This window comes from Armigeres subalbatus, chromosome 3 (genome assembly GCF_024139115.2).
Source record: "Armigeres subalbatus isolate Guangzhou_Male chromosome 3, GZ_Asu_2, whole genome shotgun sequence".
Classification (NCBI taxonomy): domain Eukaryota; kingdom Metazoa; phylum Arthropoda; class Insecta; order Diptera; family Culicidae; genus Armigeres; species Armigeres subalbatus.
In genome coordinates, this window is record NC_085141.1 from 281,954,422 (window position 1) to 281,972,117 (window position 17,696).

The 17,696-nt window shown below is 43.1% G+C and overlaps 1 protein-coding gene across 7 annotated transcripts in view; it reads left to right on the forward strand.

Moving 5' to 3' along the window:
• The window catches only part of LOC134224651 (histone-lysine N-methyltransferase 2C-like), a 108,411-nt gene extending 96,529 nt beyond the window's left edge, over positions 1–11,882 (forward strand). For 5 of the 7 annotated variants that reach the window (XM_062704127.1, XM_062704132.1, XM_062704133.1 and 2 more), the window contains 4 exons: positions 1,232–3,527; positions 3,658–9,596; positions 9,660–10,379; positions 10,556–11,882. In XM_062704127.1, coding sequence (XP_062560111.1) covers positions 1,232–3,527; positions 3,658–9,596; positions 9,660–10,379; positions 10,556–10,831 — 9,231 coding nt within the window. In that variant the 3' untranslated portion in view covers positions 10,832–11,882. The remainder of the gene's footprint in view (positions 1–1,231; positions 3,528–3,657; positions 9,597–9,659; positions 10,380–10,555) is intronic. The other 2 variants (XM_062704130.1, XM_062704131.1) reach the window with 2 other exon arrangements.
• The last annotated feature ends 5,814 nt before the right edge of the window (positions 11,883–17,696 follow it).

The following is a 17,696-nucleotide window of genomic DNA, read 5'->3' on the forward strand; positions in this document are numbered from 1 at the left end:
TTGGGCAGGCGCGTCCAAAACAGCTGAATAGATTTGCCAGATTTGCTGGTGAAAGGATTGAATAGAAGTTCTTGATCACATGGTCGGAGTTCAGGGAAACCAAAATAAATCCTTTTTTGACTGTCTAGCGACTTGTGATATTTTGTTCGTAGAATGAAAACCGAAAATAATTTAGGGTAGAGAACCATTTGGGCAGCACCCCCAATTCCCGTCAGCAACGTTCATTACTCGAGCGCATTACAACCGAATTACTTGTTTTTTAGTATATGGTTAGTTTCTGACGATATATAGTGCTGTACAAACAATCAAGCCATTTGGTTGGAACGCGGTCGAGTTATTAACGTTGCGGACGGGAATAGAGGGTGCTTCCCAAATGGTCCCGCTCCCTATATCAATTCTTTCAGATACTTGATGTTCGATATCCTCAGTTATATGTAGAATGATATCTGATACGATTTGTGATCAATTGAATTTGCTACACGAAATTTGGTCCAAGAAAATGGGTAGTTTTTTTTTATCGCACTAATTTGGCCAAAGCCGACCACATGTACACAGATTGGAGCCGTATAGACGAGTTGAAATAACATTTACATTGACATTAAATGTTAGTTGGGCGAGTACCGTTTTAGGTACTAAAACTTTGACTCCCGGCTTTCAATCGCTCTCTCAAGGCTTTGCTTCTTTTTGTAACACTCTGTATTAGGATGTTATTAGTGAGCCATTATTTCTTCCTGGTGCGCGCAATTCGCTTAGTTTATCGAATGCAATCTCGAAGACACCCATTGGCCATGCTGCCACCACCCAGAATATCTATAGTACGAGTCCGCCAGTTCTTAAAGAAATGACTTCCTTACTGCGGTATCTTCCAGTCGTCGTGTGTTGAACTGTCCTCCATGGTCCACCTCTCTCCTCTTTTCAATGAATGTAGGTATTCGCGCTAGTCACAAGACTTACTACTTGCTATCCTAGAAACATTAACCGATAATGTCTCAGATGTGGGAAGCGATGCCAGAAAATTATAAAGAGAAAAACATTAAATTTTCAAATTATAGTAGAGTAGAATCACCAAAGTATTTCATTATCATGTCGCAAGTACTTTTAAACAAAGATATCATTTACTTAACCAATAATAATTGTTTTTCTAGGTGTAAAGTGTGCACAATTTCAAAGCAATGTTTTTTTGTTTTATTTAGACTATTTATTTAGAGAGTTTTTTTTGTCTTCTCGGCAGGACTTTGAAACACTCTTGAATAATCAACAACAGCAGCAACATCAATCACCTCAGCAAACCGGGATGCGTGTGGTTCAGCAGAACATTATCCAAAGTCAGCCGGGTGGCCAGGTTACTACTCAAATGCAGATTCAACACCAGCAGAATCTTTCACAACAGCAGCAACTGCAGCACCCACAACCGATTCAGATGCAATCTCCAGTAGGTAGTGGACCGCCAGGAGGTCAGTTTATTATGCAACAGCAGCGCATCTCAACACCGCAATGGCGTCCACAAACTCCAGTGCCTGGGGGTGCTGTAGCGAACTTGATCAATCCTTTGAACAAAGCCGCTGGGCCGAGTGGGGTTCAACCCATGGCACAGCCACCGATGGAACCGACCCATAAGCCGATTCAAATGTATCAGGCAAACCTACAACCGGCACCTCCTGTCCCGCCAGAGAACATTACAAACGATCAAGAGCGACAAACGCAAATCACATATGAAAATTGGATGAATCAACAAAACAACTCATTGACCAATCAGTTAAAACATTACGAAACGGAGATTGGGAAATTGCGCAAGGTTAAGAAGCAATTGAACACTAAACAGCGGCAACTGAAAAAAGCCGGGAATGAGTTATCGGAAGTAGATTTGAAAGAGTTGTCACAAGTGACGTCGGATCATGCGGTTATCCAAAAACAACTGGATAATGCCAGGAAACAGCATCGACAGCATACAGTGTTAATGCAGGAGTACAAGACAAAACAGCAAGCAAAACTGCAGGCTAGTTTGCCTGCTGCACCGGCAAGCTCCCCAGCGCAGATTGCGCCGCCATCACCACTCATGTCTCCTTCACCAAGTTCACAGCAAACTATGATCCATCAACCTCCGACACAGTCTCCGCTGAATAATCCAATACTACAACCCAGTCAAAGTCCTATGCACTCGCCTGGACCACTGATGTCCCAAAGTCCGGGGCCCGGTAGTGTAAATTCTATAATGCAGAGTCCAAGTCACCATACCAACTCAAACAGTGCAATGTCTCCTTACAATACTATGCAGCAATCGCCTAGGATAGGCACACCGCATTCGCAAGCTGCTGATGAAAATCCTTTCAGTCCGGGACCGTCACCTTCTCCATCAATACCTGGAAGGTTAACTTCCCCGGCACCGAGAATGACATCACCACAGCATCGAGTGTCTGGCCAGCAAATGCCACCCGGACGAATGGTCACTAGCCCTGGAGCTCAATTTGCCCAGCAAAACATTATCATGCAGAATCAGATGATGGGACAACAGCAATCACGTTTCGTGAGACCTCAAATTATTCCTAACGACCCGAACATACGTATGCGTGTTGCGAACTCGCTTCAACAACAGCAACAACAGCAGCAACAGCAAATGATGCAACAAAATCCTAACATTAGGCAAATGCAACCCGGTTACAGTTCTCCTCTTGGTAGTCCGCAACCAATAATGTCTCCTGGAACACCTCAGCAGCAACAACAACAGCAGCAACAGCAACAACAACAAATTCAGCAACAGCAAAACATGCAGCTAATGCAACAACAAAGGATGCAGCAAATGCAACAACGTCAGCAAATGATTCTTCAACAACAACAACAACAACAACAGCAACAGATTATCCAGCAACAATCACCACAACTTCCACAAATGCTGCAACAACAGCAGATGGGTCAGCAATTGCAGATGTCACAGCAGCAGCAGCAGCAACACATCCAGCAACAGATGACCCCGATGCAACAACAACAACAACAAGGCCAGCAGCAAATTAATTATGCCAAACAAAGTCCTGTTCATCAACAGCCACCGTCGCCACTGTTGAGTCAGGGTGGCACTCCCACTCCTTCGCCTTCACCAATGCCCCCAAGCCCTATGTTGTATTACCAACAGCAGCAACAGCAACAACAACAACAACAACCGTTGCAGCATCAACAACAGCAGATGATACGACGTCCACCAAGTGCCGGGTCGCAGCATGGTTTGGGGCCTAGTCCCGGGCAATTCATTCAACAGGACTCTATGGAAGGATCGATGAATGTTGCAACTAGTGCTGCCAACAGCAGCAACAACAACAATACTGGTGGAGGTGGAGGAGGAATCAATCATCCATCGAATCCCATTCCGATAATGCCTTGTTTCGGAAAATACGGATTCATAAAACTAGGCCTCCGTGGAGGATCGCCGATGTGGGGTAATTCACGGGGAAACCCACCTAGAGGTCCTAATCCGATTGGGCATTTGCAGCACCAGTTGCAAACTGGGAATAAACCTCCGGGACAGCATGTACCAGGTACGTTTTAGTTTTGTAAACAAATTTAACATGACATTTTGGTGGTCAATTCCGTTCTTTAAAATGTTGTACATTTATGAAAGTGTGTTGTATATTTAATGACAAAATATAATTCGTTCTCTCCATATAGGTCAGCCGGGACCGTCGCAGCAACAACATCAAATCGAAGCGGCTAAAAAGGCCGCAATGATGCGCAGTAGGTTAACAATCTTGCAGAAGGGTAATCAACCCCAACAAGGTGGTTCCGAGGAAATTGTTGTGATCGACAGCAGCCCGGATGAGAAGCAGAGAATGGTAGATTATGATGACGAGACAGATAAACGATTAGTGACGGCCGAGGTGTCGTTGAGTTCCGTTGCCCAATCTGCTGCCGATGGAGATGAGATTATGGAATCGTTTGCCCACAGCCGATACGATACCGGTGCCAGTCCACTGGGAGCCCACATCGAAGGAGGAGAATATGAACTTTTCGGACAGGATGTTGTCACAGCTGGGAATAAAGAAACGGATCGGAGTTTGAGCGTTGAAGTAATCAAGACTACTATCATAAAAGAGGGTGAACATTCGAACAGTGGACAAAACAATGAACGTAATATTGCCACGACGGAAGATTTTGAAGCTATGATAGATAGTCGTCCGAAAGAAGCAGATAGTAAGCAAGATGATGATACCAAGGAACCGACGAGTGATGAGGTGATGAAAGCTGGAGTACGAACTCCTACCAAAGACACTACTGTAATATCCGTAGGTCTCCAGCAGAGCCCAAAGCCAATCACATACCCAGGAAGAATTGCTCTTCAGAAAACTATCCTTCAGAATCGTCCTCCTATTGTTACAGCAGTGTCGGCGGCTCATAAGAAATTAGTGAAGGATGCCACAGAAAGCGCTAAACTTTCCATAGGAAACACAACCATATCTGTTCCAATACTCAAAAGCTTTCCAATGACAGCAACTCCCCCGAAAACTCCTACTGAAGGCACACCCAGTCAAGCAAAACCCGCCCTGCCAAGTCAGACGAAAAAGATAATAACTTCCACTGCTATCTCACTGAGCAATATATCAAAAAATTCACCTGGGACTGTCATCGCTGTTGCTGGACAAAAACTAAATACTACAAACATAGTACCTCTTTCTTCGTTGAACATCAATCAATCTGCTCCGTTTATCACAAAGGCCTTCGCTAGAACTGGTCCAAATGCCCCACAGCAGGCCCAAGGACATCCTCAAACAACATCGCAGATAAAAATTCATCAAATTCCACAAACTTCGATACAAGGGCCCAGTTCGGCACACTCCCACCAATTGATTCAGCAGTCAGCTCCAATGGATACTCTAATTGTCAAATCGAAACCGAAAGCTCCCTCGCCCGGCATGAGTTACGCTAAATTATCTTCACTTACGGTAACACAGGATACTTCTTTGCCAAACAAGATTTTTGAAGATGATTCGATTTCACCGGATAGCTCCATTGGCCAGGAGGATGTCGAACAGCTAGGAATAGAAAAAGTGGAAGCATCAATAGACGAAGCATCTCGAGCTGATGGTTCCTCAACGGAAGTTGACAATCATCCGATGGCTTCCCATGAAGGTTCGAATGACTCACATTCTGGCGAAATGAAGAAGCACGGCGTTATTCCCGTGCATGTAATTTCTAAGTCAAGAGAGAATTCGAAAAGTCCAATTCTAGGACCGGTGGGGCAACGTGTTATCTCGGCAATGCCCCAGCTATCACCTCTCTCCCAACCCAATGAACTGACTATGAATGCGATGAATGTGTCCCAACAGGTGCGCTCGATCATGTCGTCGATTAACTCTAGCGCTGCACCGCCCGGATCTTCAATAAAAACCGAAGCAAGTGGAACGGTGATTACAACAACTCCAGCCACTTCTGCGAGTACGATATCGACCATAACCTTCGATACTGTGATACCTTCACAGGGTGATAACATGAGCAAGCCGGAGACGATTGCCAGTATTTTGAAGACAGTATCTGGTAAGACCATTCTACCAGCAGCAGCGGTAGCAAATGCATCGAATGCTAATAAATCTGAGCAAGCGCAGTCCGTTACTACAACGATCTCATCGATTCCCGGAACGAAACTTTTGAATCAACAATTGCAAATTGGTCGCGTTTCTCCAGCGGTTCCCCCTAGTGGAAGTAATATTGTGGTAGTGAAGCAAGTGCGCAACCCTCTGCAGAAACAGATCAGCCAAACGCAGGCACACAAACAGCAGTTAGTGGTAATGCAACAACAACAAGCCATGAAGTTTCAACAACAAAACCAACAGCAACTTCAACAACAGCATCAGCAACATTTACAACAACAGCAATTACAGCAACAAGCATCCCAAGGCGGAGTTATAATCCAGGGCCAAGGACGTATCCAAGCCGTAGAAATACCGAAAACCAATGTGGACAATAGCAGTACTAGCAGCATAGCTAGCATCTTGAGCAGCACACTGCAACAACCGCAAACAAGAATTGTAAATTTCAGTGAAATATCTGCGAACGCGAATCAACCTCCAGGCTTGGTCGTGACATCTCGGCCAGGAGTTATATCAACGCCTGGCAGTGGTGTGCTGCTGACTAGTACTAGCTCCGGACCTGCAGCACCAACTACGACCAGCATCTTAAGCGCAACTTTGTCTCAACCGATGCAATCCATCAAAATAAGTTCACCAACAATTTCCACGTTGCTTCAGAATCAATTGCAAGGTTCCGCATTCCGGCGATCTAAATCTACCGATGAGGTACCAGCAGGATTCCCGCGGGAACCAACCATTCAAGCTGTAAGCAAAAGACTCAGTTTGGAGGCCTCGAACACCGTTAAAAGTGAACCTATGGATGCTACAGATGACAACAACGTATCTTCTACTTCTACGGTGAGTTCAACCACAGGCCAGGCAAGTGGTTGCAAGTTCTCCACAATGTCAACCCCTTCCGCAACTAAGGCAGAATCTGATAGTCAAAATGTTCTTTTAAAGCAGCTTTTGCAAAACACGGGATCGACTACAGCACCTTCATCGACACCATCATCAATGGCACGGCCAGTTCCAAGTCTGATGACGAACCAGCGAGCACCAAGTCTGGGTGTTGTAAGCTCTTTGGAAGCCCAACTTGCCCGACCTATTATTCCACCTTCTACAAATCCGCCTGCCATTCAAATTATCAGCACACAAGCCGTAACAATACCAACATCAAGTGCCACGCCTAGCGCGTCTGAGCCGCCAAAGGTCAGTACGAATAAAATCGTATCACGAGAAACATCGTTCGTGTCCAAACCTCCAACGGTAACGATCTCTTCAAGCCACCCAACACCGCATTTGTTTGCGAATATGCGCGCCGCTAGTATGAAAAAGGAGGAAATGATGCAAGCCGCTGCAGCATCTGCTGCTGCTGCGTCTGCGGCCTCTTCATCGTGTGTCACACCACAACCCATTACCGTCCAAAGTACAGTAAAAACTGAGTCTGGTCAAATGACCGTCACACAAATCACCCACCCAGTTATCCAACCACAGCATCCACCGCAGCAAATACTGCAACAACAACTTCTACAACAGCCACAATCGCAAACAATTCAATTGCCGGTATCTTCTGCTGATATGCAAAGCATGACCACGTACATTAAACGGGAACCAACACCGGTGCAAACCATGCAGATGAAGCCTCCCGAACAACTGCATCAACAGCAGCCGCCACAGATTCTCCAACAACAGTCACCGGTTCAACATCATCCAATATCTCGTACACCAACTCCTGTAGAAGTGAAAAAAGAGTTCCCCGAAGAACCTGCGGTCGGCCCGTCTCCTGTTTTCCCTTCACCGGCTTCGACGCCTAACGATACCATTAAACAGGAACTTCCCATCACATCAGCCTCGAACAAAGAGGAGCCCGTGGAACAAATCTCATTGGAAGCTGCTGCCAAAACGGCCGCCGAAATAGCCCACGAATTGAAGAAAAAGAAGCGCCGAGAATATCAGAAAAATCGCCGTCAGCAGCAGCTGTCTAACAAGGAGCAGCATCATCAGTCCAAGAAAAAACCTCGTAAAGCTGCCAAACTCGAGGAAGATTACGACACGTACATCGACAACCTGATGCTCCAGCTACGTCAGTTACCTCCGATGCAAATCCTAGAACCACTTCTTCCCCGAAACTACGGAATCTGTCAACTATTTGGCACAGGCGACTTAGCCAAATTTACCAATATGAAGAATTACTCGATTGCAAACGGAGATCTTACTGGAACTTACGGGCATGCGCAAATTCCGAACGTTGCTGACTTTTACAACACGAAACCTTTCGGCGTGAAAGTTCCTCCCCCGGAAACTGTACCACCGTCCACGCAACGAGGTTTCTACGATCAGGAGTTTCCGCCAATCAAATTCGAAAACGAGGATCGTGGGCGATACGATTTCGTCAAGGACCGAGATCTGGATTCTCCGGACACGATAGTGAGTACATCTAGTCCCGAGTGCATTCGATGGGAGTCTCCGATTCACTTCCCTGGATTGCGAGTCATCAAGGAGGAAGGCGCTGAAGATGAGCAAACGATGATTTTCAAACGCATGTCACCAATAATTCCGATTGTCGCTCCAATTCCCATACGATTGAAGAAGGGAATCTCGTTATCGACCGACAGATCGTTCAGTTTACTCGGACCTGGTAGCAATAAGGAAAACGAGGGAATGAAAGAACCACTTGGAATTAAATCGAAATTCGGTCCACCAACACCATTGAAGGACTCCAGCAATGTGACCGTCACATTGACGTTGACCTCATCTGCCGCGGAGGATATCATTGGGGTGTTACGAGATCTTGCGAATATATTGGAAATCCCACCTCCAATGTCGTACCAGATAGTGGAACGGACTACTACTCCACCTAGTCAGAAGCTTGGTCTGTACAGGACTAAGGGTCGCGACGGAAAGGAAGGAGCACCCATTGATATCCAAACCATATTGAACGGAGCCGCCAAGTTCTGTAGGCATTGCGACGTAGTAATCTTGAACACGCTGATTACAGCCAAACCATCCGAGTTTCCATTATTGGCGAACAATATGAATCAGGAACTAGAGTCAGAGGAGTTATATTTCTGCAGTAAGGCGTGTTATAGGCAATTCCAATGGCGTCCGACGAATATTTTGGAAGACAAACTTATTGGCGCTGATGGCAGCAAATTACGCGACAACCTTTCATCAAAGTTCGATTTGGACCTGGACGAAAATCTGAGTATGGGTGCTTTGGACATCAAACAGGAAGACGGTGATGTCAGTATGGCTAGCATTCGGTCTTCGGATAGCAAAGATTCTTCTATCAATGAACGCAAGAAGAAGTTAGACGAGATAGACAAAGAAACTGGCCCTCCGCCGAAGCAACTGAAAGGCGTCAAGTACAAGTTCTTTGGTTCGAACTGTTTTGCGATTCAAAGATACAAGAAGCCTACGGAGAAAGAAATCACCGAGACATTGTTCCGTATGAACATCACTGTAACACCCACCCCTAAAATGCCGGATGACACCAGACGATGCATTTTCTGTCACACCACTGGGGATGGAGTTGCTGATGGTCCTTCGCGTCTCCTGAACTATGATGTCGACAAGTGGGTCCACTTGAATTGTGCTCTCTGGTCCGACGGAGTCTACGAAACCGTAAATGGTGCATTGATGAACCTGGAAAATGCCCTCCAGCAAAGCCTTAGCTCGGCTTGCACCTTTTGCAACAATCTTGGCGCGACGATCAAGTGCTTCAAGACACGCTGCGCCAATATGTATCATTTGAGCTGTGCCATGAAGGATAGTTGCGTATTCTACAAAAACAAATCGACCATGTGTCAATCACATGCCTCAAAGATGGAGAAGGATTCAGAACTGACCACACTCAGCGTCCAACGACGTGTCTACGTGGACCGGGATGAGAGCCGCCAAGTGGCTTCGGTAATGCATCACTCCGAGTCAAGCAACCTGCTACGGGTAGGCAGCCTGATCTTCTTGAGTGTCGGTCAGCTGCTGCCCCACCAGTTGCAGAATTTCCACACTCCCAACTACATTTACCCGATTGGATACAAAATTGTGAGTTGTAGTAACATTGCGTTGTAAAAAATTAAGTAGTAATTATTTTTTTCATTTAAACAGATGCGATTCTACTGGTCGATGCGGCGGCCAAATAAACGCTGTCGCTACGTGTGCTCGATTGCGGATGTGTGCGGTCGGCCAGAGTTCCGTGTTTTGGTCCAAGAGCCAGCCGAGGAGGATATCGAGCTTCGGGACATCACACCAAAGGCCGTTTGGCAGCGGATATTGGACCCGATGGCCACATTGCGGAAGGACAGCCAAATAGTGCAGCTCTTCCCTAAGTACGTTACCGGTGAGGATCTTTTCGGCTTGACTGAACCGGCCGTGGTTCGCATTCTGGAAAGTCTTCCCGGCATCGAAACGTTAACTGACTATCGGTTCAAGTATGGTCGTAATCCGCTGCTGGAACTGCCCTTGGCCATTAATCCTTCCGGAGCGGCTCGGACGGAACCAAAATTGAAGCATTCGCTAACATGGAAGAAACCACATACTCAGCGCACCGGCTCGGTCACTCAGCGACCCACATTTGTGCCAACTAGCTCACCGGCTGGCGAAGTCGCATGTCCATACAGCAAACAGTTTGTACATTCCAAGAGTTCCCAGTATAAGAAGATGAAACTTGAATGGCGCAATAATGTTTTCCTTGCACGATCAAAAATCCAAGGGCTGGGTCTGTATGCGGCGAGGGATCTAGAGAAGCACACAATGGTGATCGAGTACATTGGAGAGGTCATTCGTACGGAGGTCTCAGAGTTGCGGGAGAAACAGTACGAAGCACGGGTAAGTGCTTTTACTTTGTAAAATATGACATGGCGCATAATCCTTTTTCAATTATTATTTTAATTGAGAAATTGAATTCCTAGCTCCTATTGGGAAACTGCCCTGTAATTCTCTTCAGTTGTCTACTACAAAGTGGCGATATAATACTTAACAATTGTTTTATATTCTTTCCTCAGAACCGTGGCATCTACATGTTCCGGCTGGATGAAGAACGTGTGGTGGACGCGACCTTGTCCGGTGGATTGGCTCGGTACATCAACCATTCGTGTAATCCCAATTGCGTGACGGAAACCGTCGAGGTCGAGCGAGAACTACGCATCATCATTTTCGCCAAGCGTCGAATCAACCGTGGCGAGGAACTGTCCTACGATTACAAGTTCGATATCGAGGACGACGCACACAAAATTTCCTGCATGTGCGGTGCTCCCAATTGTAAAAAATGGATGAACTAAGTTGAACGCAGAATGCGTATACGGAGATCGTTGTGTAGTACTATTTGTTTAATTATTCTATAATTGTGTAGTTCAGTTAGAACAGCAAATTTAGTTCTAGGGTTGTTTAGTATTCTCAATGTTTTTTAGAATAGGTTTATTTGTATTTCGAAAAAGTCAGTTCTAACAGAAATCAACAGCTATGATATGACATAACTAAGATAAAAATTGAACTAGTCTTAAGAAAAAAGTTTCAGAACAGGAATATTATTAATTATGTGTTTATTGCAAGATGTGTAACTAGAGTTGGTTCAATAGTGTTTATCATGATGATCGGTTACCTTGTAGCTGTTCTTTTTCACAAATTTCTCCTGTTAGTGAGACTAGCAGAATTAACCCTCATTAAAAATTAATGTTCTGCTCTAGCTAGAAGCACCGTCGAACTAGACCTACGCAGGAGAATCCCAAGCTAGGATCGATTCAAATAGGTTTTGTAGAAGATTAAGTAGCAAAACAAAACAGTACATCAGCATTAGTAAACTAGGTAGACAGAGATTATTTCCAATTCGAAATAAAAACAAAGGACACGAACGGATAAAATCTGGGATTAAGGAAATCATCTTATTAGACAAAAAACAATCTAGAAAAATAAGACACAAAAGTACTTGATAAACAATAATGAGCGAAAACCCTATCTTAAGAGGGATCAAAGATACAACAAAACTAGAATCACCTCCCACATCAATATATTTTCGGACGATTGTTTTGCAATATATATTTTGTATACTAAATCATAAATGTTAACTAGAAACAAATCTCTTCTCAGTTGATTGAGAACGATTGAAGCACCCCCCGTAGCAGTGCTATGCTGGGTGGTAGAAGATGTAATTATTATTGGTTGCCCTGAACCATAGAGTACCGCTTGAGTATGATAAGCAAGTGCGTAGCAATAGACAAGCACCTCTGTGTTGATCAAAACGATAGAGAAATCACGGCTAGGACGCTTGAAGTATACATATTTGTAATATATAAGCTTTAAAATGGCACGAGGAAATAGAGCAGTGAAAAATTATCATTTGTAGTTATTTTAAGCATATCACATTTATCTGTCCTATTTAATCGGAACTGATGGCCTTATTACGGATTCCCCATTCGCTTTCACATTCACATCAACTTACGATCGCTTCACATTTGTTGCAATATTACCGTTTATAGTGAAGTTTTATCACTACAAAAATTCAAGTGAAGCGTCCAGGTTAGGGATAACCGCGAGAAATACAGCAGGGATCTAAAGATGTCTGTGATGACCCTCTGCAACCCCCCCTCGGTGTAGGTGGGGAAGGAGAAATGGAGGTCCCTGCTGGAGACCGGTAAGGAGACGGAACGAAAGATCCGCCTACTTACTGAGGCGAAGAAGTTGGCAGTGAGCCAGGCTATGGAGGCCAGAAAGGAGGCCGAATTGAAGATTCGTCTTTCAAGTTGTCCAATCTTAATCGCTTACTTGCGTGATGGGTTCTGATTTTTTCAGCTGCTTAAGCTACCTTCTGCCAATATTCTAAAAGACGCTGGAGTTTCTTATCTTGTGCATTTACTTTCAAAAAAAAAAAAAAAAATGTGAAGAAAAAATTGTGTCGATTTTCCGATTAATGTCCGCCTAAATCCCCATAGTGCTGCACTGCCGTTCTACGCACAATTTTATCATGTTACCTTCGATGAAAATAATGAAACTCGAATCAATTTGTCCCACTGTAAAAATGAAGTTGTCGTTCGATGATAATGGAGACTGAAAAACGTTTACATTAGTAGGGATCCGTACTGCCCCCATTCGCACTCGCACTTTTCGTCACTTTTGAGTTAACCCACTGAATAGGGTTCATTTCTAATGTACTTCCATAAATCATAATAAAAATTGCGATTTTGTATGCCCATCAGTGAAAAAAATACCAAGTCATGTGCGTCCCATATTGAAAGTACCCGCATAACAGTCCCACAAAGAAAAACAAAACTAAACCATATTTCGATCAAAATAAATCGCTTTACGGTAATCTATCGACCTTTGCTTATTATATTCCATAACTGTTGGTAAATTTTTCAGATTTAATCGATTCTGTAATTTGTGGGACAAATTAACTCGAGTTTGGATTTTTTCATCAAAGGTAACATGGGACAATTATGCGTAGAACGGCTGCGTTAGTATTGTCAAATAGTGGATTGTCCCACATAACATCTGTGTAACTCGGGTTAAAAAAGATGTACAAATTCAAAGGCGGTAAAGAGAACATCGTAACATCAAAGGCATTATACCAGTTTACTTTTCAACACGTAAAAAAATATAGTAAACACTAGAAATACTAGAATAAGAGATCGGCGAAGACGCCATCTTGTTTCCAATCGAACCGTCAAAAGCGATTCCATTTTTTTTATTCCTTATATTTATTTGTTAGCCAGTCTGTGTTACTCAACCCAGAGTGTATGTAATTAAGAGTGGCGACACTGTCAGAATTGAAACAAAATTCATCTGTCATTCCCATACAAAATCGTGTTCCAAACGAGCAGGAGACCTGCCAAATGCGACACATGTCGTTACTCTTAATTACATACACTGTGACTCAACCGCTACTGTGCCGAGATCTACTGTGGTATTCTGCTGTACAGAATCCACACAGAATCTATATTTAGATTTCCATTACCATTATTGTTGTCGTTACCAGTCCATCTCATCGTAAGTCCATTGTGTCCGTTTGTCCATGTCGTGTATCGAATGATCGTTGCATTGTTCGGTTGCCATTTATCCTGGTACGTTGGAGGAATGCCTCCGAGAAGAACAAGTTGTCAGTCGTCATCAGGCAGCCGTTACGTACGATAAGGCGCGTTTCCCAATACGCTACCGCATGGGCTGCGCATCAAGCGACTGACGAGGGTTTGGTGGAGGGGCTTGTCGTGAACCTGGGACACATCATGGGAATGCCCTCCGTGATCCTGGGACGATCCTCCAGATCGCGCTTCCGGTTCGGGACGTGGGCCATAACTGCGCCGAATCATTTTTATTTTTTTTTCACTACACTGCCGTATCACACGCGCGACCGTACTTATACGCATCTATTTTAAGAATGACTATAGGCTTTAACTCATCTACTCTCTTATGCTACGTTTAGACAAGGCAAGTGAATTGAGCAAGTCGCTTGAATCGAACGCGAGTTGAACGTGTAAACACCTTAATTCAATTCACTTGAACGAAAAGAAAGTTGAACATGTTCAACTTTTGGCAAGTCAATTGAATTCAACTGAGTTGTTCAATTCACTTGCCCTGTCAAAACGTAGCATTACTCTCTTTCGCTCTCAACTCACGAATGTTTAGTGGGTTCAGGCTGCATTGCTATAAAGATCAACGATATATATGCTATAAGGATCAACTATATAGTTATACGAATTATCTCTACATTCACCCTCTTGTCTACTCTGAGTTATTTATTATTCTTCAATTGTGCAAAAAAAATACTTTATTACGATTAAAATTTAAATACTAAAATATAACATAACCAGAAAACAATGACAATTCTTAGACAGAGACAAGGACTGTGAATTAGAACTGCTTTTTTCTTTTCATTATGTCTTAATTTATCTGTTACTTACCATATACAATAAGGCGTTCCTTAAAATTTTGTTTCAAATATATGGTATATTGATTATTATTAATGAAAATCGTCACTTTGTATCACATAAAACAATTTAGTAACAGTAACCACCCACAAATCATAGAAAAAATAAAACTGCAAATAATAAATAAATATTTCAATTAAAGTTGTTAATCGCACATTCATTGAAATATTTATACGCAAACCCAGGCTTCGGCGCAATTTAGTAGGGAAAGAGAGAAAAAAAAAATCCCGCAACGCGTTTTACACAATATCCATGAACTTATTTAACAATGAATGTAAATTGGTTCTCGTTATTAATGGGCTGAATACAGGCGATTAGATGCCCTTTTTACAAAACCAACCACAATTTAGGAGACTACATACAAATATTCACTGGGTTTCGGATAGGAAGCTGTATCGAACCCATCGGAATCGAACCCATGACCATTCGCTTGTAAGGCGAACGTGTAGCCAACTACGCTACGGAACCTCCCTAAAGCGGTTCCAATCAGGCTATAGACATCCCTATCTAACTCCCTTAGCCTAAAAATAGCCACCATGTCCCGGGCACAGTGTGCAGATAGACCGCTGTCAGTTGCATGAGATGTCAACAATCGTCAACAATACCAATGATTGTAGCTTGAAAATTTCCACAACAATAAAAGAGCAGGGGTGACATTGCGCATCTCGAATCGAATCATTCGATTCGTGCGTTTTTGCATTCGTTTCGAAAAAAATGCGGCATTATGTATTTCGTTCGACTTCATTCAGTCGCAGTACAAGATTTCGAATGGTGCTGTACTAGCTCAATCGAGTATGTTCTGTCAAACGAAATGTAAACAGAGAGAATAAGAGATAGCTGTCTCCGTGTTTATCATGCCGCCCGCTGGAGAGACAACCTTCAGCGCATTGCGAATGTGAGTAAACAAAGAGAATAAGAGTAATTTCATCTGCGTGTAGCATGCTGCCTGTTGGAAAGGCATCCTTCATGGCATGAATTGGCAGTTAATTTATAAACAAACAAATCGTGCTCAATGACTATAAAAGCAATATTATTTAGCTGTTGCAATATTATTTAGTAGTTGAAACCGATTAAAACATTATGCCGATACGACATGTTTTATAAATTGAGATATAGTTACGCCACAAATTTTAAGTTATAATAAATTATAAGCAACTCGGCCGCCGGCCGTACGAAAACCATTTTGTTTTTGTTAAATGTCTTGGCTGTGCATGGCTTTTCTAAAGCACTTGTTTAGTTTGATTGCTCTAATTGTAATCAAGTGTCGGTCTTCCACTGTCATTAGTCGTCTGAGTACACGCGACCGCATGCGTAGAGCAATCAAACTCATCAAATGCTTTAGCATTTATTACATTTATTAGAGTTTATGCCACATATCCAATTTTGAGCTAGATAATTTAAAGCTAAAAAAGGATTCGATAATAAATTACTTTGATGTTTCCATGTGTTTTAGTTAGATGCACTTGGGTCATCTCTTGCGCGTTTTTTTATTTAACTCAACTATTTTTACGTAGATTTTGGAATATATACGTTCTTACGCAGATTTTCCCCATAGATTTTTCACGTGGTTTATCGAAATTGTCAAGAAATACGCGAAAACTGCAAAAAAAGTTTTAAGTTGAAGTCGTTTTTACGAGGATTTCGGGATAATTAGAGATTGCATATTGTCTGGAAACTTTAAAAGTAGGTATACTAATGACATTCTTTCCTTCAAGGTACAATAATGAAACATTTTTACTCTTCCCGTAGAGAAATAATAACAAATATAATGAAAAACTTTCAGCAAGAAATGACTCTCGAACAACATTCGAAAACTATAAAGGTGACGAGTGATTTTCATTCGACTTGAGTCGTTTTTCAGTGTGCTATCGAGTCTCCATAATGCCAAAACATCTCGTTATTCTTGTACCTCCACGAGCATACTCGAACGATGAGTCGATTTCGAGATCGAATCTAAAGCCGTAATGCCAAACATGTTCGACTCGATAGAATTACGTTCGAATCGAGATGCACAATGCCACCCCAGGATTTATTTTTAAATTCTGCTCAAGCTTTTTACGGTGAAATAAAAGACAAATTGTTGTTCTCCATGTAAGTAAAATTAAAATTGATCGTGTGGATAAGTTTTGAATCAATTAAACTCATTAGTCATATTTAATTAATATTCCCGATTAAAGTTGAATATTGAAGAAAGCGGAATTTGGATGTTTTATGATGTTAAGCTTTTTTAGATTTGACGTACGTTGCTCGGCGTTGGTGTTGTTGTTAGCTACGCTAAACTTGAGCTCTTAGCATGGGGCGGTTCCAATAGACTAACGCAAAATGAGCTCCTTTAAGAAATTATGACGTTTGAGCGGGTCGCATAATGAACGCAAAATGAACTATTGGTCGAGAAGACGACCCGCTCAAATGTCAAAATCCATCGGGTGAGTGAATTTGATGAACTCCTGCACAGGTCTATTCGACTTGTTTACTTTTTGCTTCCATAAGAAGCAAGCAAAAAGTTCAAGTGCTGCCAGTATAATTTAAACGATTTCATGCATTTTCATACGTTGCCATTTCGTCAGTTTTTCACTCCGCCGGTCTCTGGTTATAGGGTTGCTAGTATAGATAGTAGAATCTATAGATGAGTGAAAGCATGGCTGAGTCGATTTTTTTGCCCGTGTACACGCGCATATGACGTCACAGCCCTTAACGTTTCCATTGAAATCAACGAAGGACCGTTTCACCGTGGCATCTTCTAGTCGGCGTGTGTTGAATCGTCGTCCAACTCTTTCCTCCTGCCGACGAATCCGCGCAATGCGCAGGCGTATTTCGCCGATGAGGAGGTGATGATCAGACGCAATATCGGCACTACGTTTCAAGAAGGCTCCGTTTCCATTTTCGGCTGATGCAGATGTGGTCGATTTGATTTTCTGTAAAGCCGTCACGGGAGACCCACGTGACCTTGTGAACCGGTCGATGAGGGAAGAGCGATCCCCCGATCGCCATGTCGTTATTACCACAAAATTCTGCGAACAGCGCTCCGTTTTCGCTCATTTCTAGACCAACATTTGAAAAGGGCGTAACAGCCAAAATTTATTCCTTCTGATTCTTCGTCCACATATGAAGCTATATATGTAGACGAAGAATCAGAAGGAATAAATTTTGGCTGTTACGCCCTTTTCAAATGTTGGTCTAGATTTCTCCGAGATCATGGCGTCCCATAATGCACTCATGGTTCGAG